A 6,725-nucleotide genomic window follows, 5' to 3' on the forward strand; every position below is an offset into this window, starting at 1 on the left:
ATTGCAATGTTTTCGGTCGGTAGGTCCAATCGACCCATAATAAGGGACAATTGAGTCTTACTGAGATGCAAGTTGATAAGTCCCCTTTTAGATGTCCATTGCAATGTTTTCGGTCGATAGGTCCAATCGGCCCATAATAAGGGACGAGGTCCATAGCTTAAACGTGGAAAGCAAAAACGTGGGCTCATAATTACACTAATGCATCAGATGATATATACTCCCTCCGTATAGCTTTTAGATGTCGTTTAGTACATGATTGTGTATACCAAGGAGTGATTAATTAGAGTGAAGTTTTTCCTGTTTGTCCTTATTAAATAGGGCTGCGGGTGTATCATGGACACGAAAAGAATTCACCTCGATTGGTTGTTGCAGCGTCTCTCGAGGCAGCCGAGACGGGGTCTCAGGTCCGAGTCCTCGCGAGCGCTTTTTTTTTTGCTGCGTTCCCAATTAATGGGCGGCGTGGCGTGCGAAACAGTAGGGGCATTGTAGTCCAAAACAACGCATGCAAGCCAGCGACGACTTCCTTTGCTCAGCTAATGGATTTGCGCAGGACGACATCTAAAAGCTATACGGAGGGAGTATATAGCCTTTGTTAAATGTCATATATAGTCAAGAACTCAAGATCCTACCATGACAAATTTATTGACAGACAGGTCATGGGCGATCTGTTCAGCTGCGAGCGGTAAAGTTAACCAAGCTCTAGCTGCTTTGCTTCTCATCAGAGACAGAAGTTATTCCAATTCATCCTAGGGAAAATAAACGTGATGGAGCAAATGAAATTTCATGCCATTGCTTCGCAGGCTCTGTCGAAGCTGTCTGCAACGGAGGACATGCGCTTCACCAGCGCGTGGTCTGGCTGTGCTAGCTTCAACTGGCTGCAAAATACCAGTTTTGCTTTCAGCCATTCAGTTCAAGAGATCCGAATTCAGACTTGTCAGGCAGAACAACGCAGACGGCTATTCCGCTAGGAAAAGACTTTATGGGAAAACTTACTTGAGGTAGCGCGTTGCAGGTTTTCCCAAGTTGAGGCTGCACACAGTGAGGTTCGCAAGAGTTTCAGCATCCTTGGCGTCCTGAACAGTTTCAGGAGTTTCGTGTAAGCACGAGCAAACATTGGCGTGTGCAGATTCAGTAGTGCAGCTATGGTGTTGATTGTTGAATACTCCTATTTGGCAAAGGAAATGCTCGTTTGGGCAAACTGGGATCACCAGAGCTGACCTTGTTCAGTGACTCCAGCAGCAAGCCCTCCGCGTCCTCGAAGTTGCCCATGTGCATCGAACACAGGGCTTTCCCGTTAAGAATCGTGCAGGTCGTCGGGTACTTCTCGGACAAGTCCTGGAAGATGAGGTGCGCTTCTTGGATCTTGGAGCCACCCTGAAAAATATGGCAAGTAGTCATGGTGTACAGTATTGTATTGAAGAAAACTGAAGGTTCTTCAATCTTCAGAAAGTAAAAGCGGCTGAACTGAAACTCTGAAATGCGTGTGAGAACTGAGAACCATGGGAAATGTGTGTGCCTACCATGACAAGGTCGACCCATGCATTGGCGAGCTGCGTCAGCGTGTGGTCTTCGTCCAGCTGCTTGCATCACCCTGAGTTGCTTCTCTGCGTGGTCCGCCCTATTCATTTGAAGGTATATCTGAACATTCAACGCAAGCCTGCACCGCCAATGTGAAGGACGAGTCTTCAATGTTTTATGCATTTTATAAAGCATCTCTGGGAAGATGATAAATCTGCACTTAGTATATATCCAGTACATATGGAACAGTACACGAATGGTTCGTGTTGGATATGCTTACAGTTCCATGCTGCCACCGGAGTTGGTGTGCTTGAGAGCCTCGGCGTAATCGCGTTCGTGCATGAAGACGGTGCCGGCCATCAACCGTAGGATCGGATTGCTCCCGACCGCCGCATCTGGCAGGAGCTCACGGAGCCTCGAGACCACCGATTCCTTGAACAAGGATCACAGGACGCACGTAGGGAGTCAGACAGGGAAATGCATTTCCCGGTACCAAAGGACGACGAACATTCAGACAAGTGGTAATTCAGACGGACAGAACACGGGAAATCGCATTGGTTGCAAATAGAGTACGGGACCGACCCTGTTCCCGGCGTCGCCGGAGAGGTACACGGCGAGCAGCTTGACGGCCTGGAGCGGCGTGGCCGCGCTGGGTCCGATCTCGCCGATCACCAACTGCATGCACGAGGAGGCCAGGTGTGAGCTGAACAATGACGTGGAACGGCCGGGGGCCAGGGGGCAGGGCACGCACCTGGTGGGAGCCGATGGCGATGTAGGAGCGGTAGAGGAGGGCGTCGCGCTCGACGAGGTCGTCGGGGGAGAGCGCGTGCGCGGGGAGGGACTGGCTGCTGGTGATGGCGGCGTGGTACGCGCCGATGTAGAAGCTGTTGCGCAGGCCGAAGAGGTGGTCCGGCGACGCTGCCATGCCTTCCGTTCCAGTTCCAGGGCATGCACTGGCAGGCAGGGATCCGAGTCGATGGATCGAGGGGCCGGTGCCGGTGCCGCGCGCGCGCTAGCTGGGAAGACGGAGGATCGGAGGAGGTCCAGATCTCATTTCGCCAAGGCGCGGCCGCGGGTGTTACGTTACCTTGTTGAACGTGGAAAAGGCCAGCTGGTGGTGGTGGCCGTGCGTACGTCCTACGTACGTGTGTGTATCCCGGTTGCCGAGTGGAGGCAGTTTGGTGCTTTTGTATCCGCATCTCACCTCGTTTTTACGACCGATGGCGTACCGTGGAGGCTTCGATCCTAGCAAAATGAATTTCAAAAAGCAGCATGGTGGATTGTGAATTGTAATCGGTGGCGGAGGACGAAACAAAATTGTGGGTGCGCGGCAAATTAAAGTCGATAGTGTACACACGTAAGATGCAAAATTTTGTGTCAAAATTGGTAATTGGCGGTGTGAAAAACTGACAATAAAATACACGCGCGAATCACAATTATCATGGTGTTATTTTTTGTTCCCGTGTAAATCATAATTATCATGGTATTATTTTTTTATTCTCTTTGCAGCCGATGAGTATAATCCTAATTGTAATTAAAAAAATTGACCAATAAAATTCATTCTAGGACGACCAGGACAGTGGGCGGACTATGATGTGCTCCTGGTGCCCTTGCCCCTAAGACTGGCTGATTGGGCAACACACAACAGTGCCATGGCCGCCCAGCGAGCCACCCTCCACCGGAGTTCGCGTGTCAGTGTCGCCAAGGGGAGAGAACGGGCGTACGGGCACCATCGAGGTCTTTATGATTCCGAGGCCAGATATCAATGAAGATGATGAGTGCGTTCCCAGCAGTTTTCAAATAGCTAGTCTAGAAACAATTTTATATTAGCTCTCAAAGAGAGAGAACAAATAGCTAGAGAAAGAAATTCGAACATAGTGTCATACAAGAAATTCTGAAATTCGCAGTGCTGTAGAAGCGAGTTTCACAGGAACATACAATGAATTTTCTCTTAGGGGGTTGGTCAGAGTTACATAGGAACTGTATATGCAGTGCTACTACTTCAATGTCTATGTACTCCTGTGGCAGTTCATTGATGACTTACACTATAAACAAGCATAAACTACAACGTTACAAAATTTTAAAAATATCTTTAGACGGTTTAAATAGTGACTAAAATGCAAGATACATATGCTCCAAAATATGGTACTTGCATCACTAGAGATAATAGTTTGCCACTAACCACAGATGTACATATTCATGCATGCTACACTTCAGTAGACCTATGCATCTAATGTATACGTACTAACTTCGGAAGCATATATGCATGTTAAATATTTCATATGGGGAAAATTGGTTCTATACCATCGAAAGACCACGACATTCGGAAAATACCATCGAAAGTTTGCCGTTACGTAAAATACCATTGAAAGTAATAATCCGTTCCAAAATCTAGCATTCTGTTAACGGGTTGTCAACGGCGTCCACCTCACGCTCACTGCACTTCACTGAAAGAGGATGGTCCCACTCGTCATCCTCTTCCCATCCTCTCACCAATCTCCTTGGCATGCTGCGGCAGCTGCTGCACGCGGTGCAGTACCGCTCCACCGCCGAGCGCCTACGCCGAAGCGTCAAGCCGTCGCTGCCGCTCTTCCAGGGCCTTGGCCCGCACACCCAGCGCTCGGTACGGGAGCTCGACGAGCTCGCGCCGTGGCGCGGGTCAGGGAGGTGCTCGACCTGGCCCGCCGCGCCGACGCGTCCCCACGCTGGAACGTCACCGCGTTGTGCAGCTGTCGCGCCGGATGGAGCCGGCCGACTGCGGCATCTATATCACGCGCTGGCTAGAGCACCACGCTCCCGCGCACGTCATCGGCGGCGTGCACAGGCTCCGTGACGAGGTCGACGCGCGCATCAGCTGCGTCGAGGAGATGGAGGCGCCGCTCGCCAAGGCCGCCGGAGTCCACCAGCCCATGCGCGAGCTCCTCGAGATGTGCCACGGTGACTACACCACTGACCCGAACCGCCGCTCGTCGAGAGCAACGCCCGGGCTTCCAGGCATGACACTTGGCGCCGCGCCGCCCTCGAGAGCAACGCCCGGCAAGCTGAGCGGGGCCTCCGCCCCCGCCGCCGCCACCACCGACATCGCGGTGGCCGACGTGACCATCTCCCCGTACACCCACCAGGGCCACTGCCTGACCGTGGGCGTGGGCACGCCGCCGCAGCCCAGCAAGGTGATCCTGGACCTGGGCAGCGACCTCCTCTGGACGCAGTGCAGCCTGGTTGGCCCCACCGCGAAGCAGCTGGAGCCCGTGTTCGACGCCGCCAGGTCGTCCTCCTTCTCCGTCCTGCCCTGCAACAGCAAGCCGTGCGAGGAGGGCACGTTCACCAACAAGACCTGCACCGACCGCAAGTGCGCGTACGAGAACTACTATGGTATCATGACGGCCACCGGCGTGCTCGCGACCGAGACCTTCACCTTCGGGACGCACCACAACGTCTCCGCCAACCTCACCTTCGGCTGCGGCAAGCTCGCCAACGGCACCATAGCCGAAGCGTCCGGCATCCTGGGCCTGTCTCCGGCCCCCCTGTCCATGCTGAAGCAGCTGGCCATCACCAAGTTCTCCTACTGCCTCACCCCCTTGGCCGACCGCAAGACCAGCCCGGTGATGTTCGGCGCCATGGCCGACCTGGGCAAGTACAAGACCACGGGGAAGGTGCAGACGATCCCGCTGCTGAAGAACCCTATGGAGGACATCTACTACTACGTGCCCATGGTGGGGATCTCGTTCGGGAGCAAGCAGCTGGACATGCCGGAGGACGCCCTTGCGATAAAGCCCGACGGCACCGGTGGCACGGTCCTCGACTCGGCGACCACGCTGGCGTACCTCGTGGAGCCGGCGTTCAAGGAGCTGAAGAAGGCCGTGATGGAAGGCATCAAGCTGCTGGTGGCGAACCGGAGTGTCGACAACTACCTGGTGTGCTTCGAGCTGCCGCGTGGCACGTCCATGGAAAAGGTGCAGGCGTCGCCGCTGGTGCTGCACTTCGACGGCAACGCAACGCAAATGCGAGGTTGCCTGGGGTTGTGACCACCATGACACAGAGTTCACGGAGCTATCTCAAAACGTGACGGAATGTGACGGAATGGTATTTTTCAGAAACGGTTCATTCTTTCGATGCTATTTCACGCATGGACAGATTTTCGATGGTATTTTCCGGATACCGCGATCTTTCGGTGCTATAGAACTAATTTTCCCTTTCATATACTATTCATATGTCAGTGTAATTAATTACTTCCTAACCTCATTATTTGTCATGCAAAAGATGGGACACCGATGGATCTATATAAACCACAGGACCGCAACAGGGTAGACCCTCGTGTTCCTCTGGGGTCTACTTGGAATGTGGGAATTTCGTAGTAATTGTGTAGCAATTTCATAGGAATTAGTTTAATTTCATAGGAAAAACGATTAACAAGAATTTTTTTCTACATTCCAAACAAGCCGCCCTAGATGGGGAGTAGCATTAGCGTGACGATTGTGATGGCGATCCTGTTTGCTGTGCTATTCCAATGCCTCCTAACCTCAGCACGCTCCATGAGTAGTTGAGTACCGCTGGTTATACACTGTTCTCTTAATTTTTCAAGCATGAACATATATATATATATATATATATATATATATATATATATATATATATATATATATATATATATATATATATATGCACCTTATTCTCATTCATTCATTCATTTGTATATTACTATATTTTTGTTGTGGTGTACTTACAGAATTTTGCGTAAAAAAAACTTACAGGTGAAAGTGATCATCATCATCAGCTTCTAGAGGAGGAAGAATTAAACGATGGTATTATTCCGACCAGTTATGGTTTGCCGGGCAAGCAGGATGAGAGTAGTAGTCGGGATACTAGCGGGAGCAAGCTGGTATTTTGCTCGGCGCATGAGATATGCTTCCCGACGTATGAACCGTGCTACTGCTGTGCGCTCATGCCCCCGCATCGGTGCTTCAACACCTATGAATTGTGCGCTAAAAACTGCTGCCATCCAGTTCCAGTGTGCCCACCTGCCCCACCACCAGCATCAGCACCATCCATCATCAGAGGTTCAGGATAGAGATTTGGTTGGCGAAGATCTCGCAGGAGTTTTGTAACCAAATTTGACTAATATGAAATAATATGTTGCTATACTTGAATAGAACAAATTTAGTGAGCAATCGATGAGTCTGCTCGTCGACAGCGCGTGAAAGGAGTGT

The 6,725-nt window shown here is 51.3% G+C and overlaps 1 protein-coding gene and 1 pseudogene across 1 annotated transcript; one reads left to right on the top strand and one right to left on the bottom strand.

The window, feature by feature from the left end:
• Positions 1–608: 608 nt before the first annotated feature.
• On the bottom strand, positions 609–2,670 carry LOC136535422 (coatomer subunit epsilon-2-like). Its single transcript, XM_066527689.1, is given in 8 exon segments — positions 609–875; positions 994–1,073; positions 1,219–1,374; positions 1,521–1,580; positions 1,582–1,657; positions 1,799–1,950; positions 2,101–2,193; positions 2,270–2,670. Coding segments are annotated over 8 exon segments (885 nt in total). The 5' UTR covers positions 2,444–2,670; the 3' UTR covers positions 609–781.
• A 1,589-nt stretch (positions 2,671–4,259) lies between these two features.
• On the top strand, positions 4,260–5,543 carry LOC136535423 (aspartic proteinase nepenthesin-1-like; annotated as a pseudogene).
• Positions 5,544–6,725: the final 1,182 nt, after the last annotated feature.

This window comes from Miscanthus floridulus, unplaced genomic scaffold (assembly GCF_019320115.1).
Source record: "Miscanthus floridulus cultivar M001 unplaced genomic scaffold, ASM1932011v1 os_2778_2_3, whole genome shotgun sequence".
Classification (NCBI taxonomy): Eukaryota; Viridiplantae; Streptophyta; class Magnoliopsida; order Poales; family Poaceae; genus Miscanthus; species Miscanthus floridulus.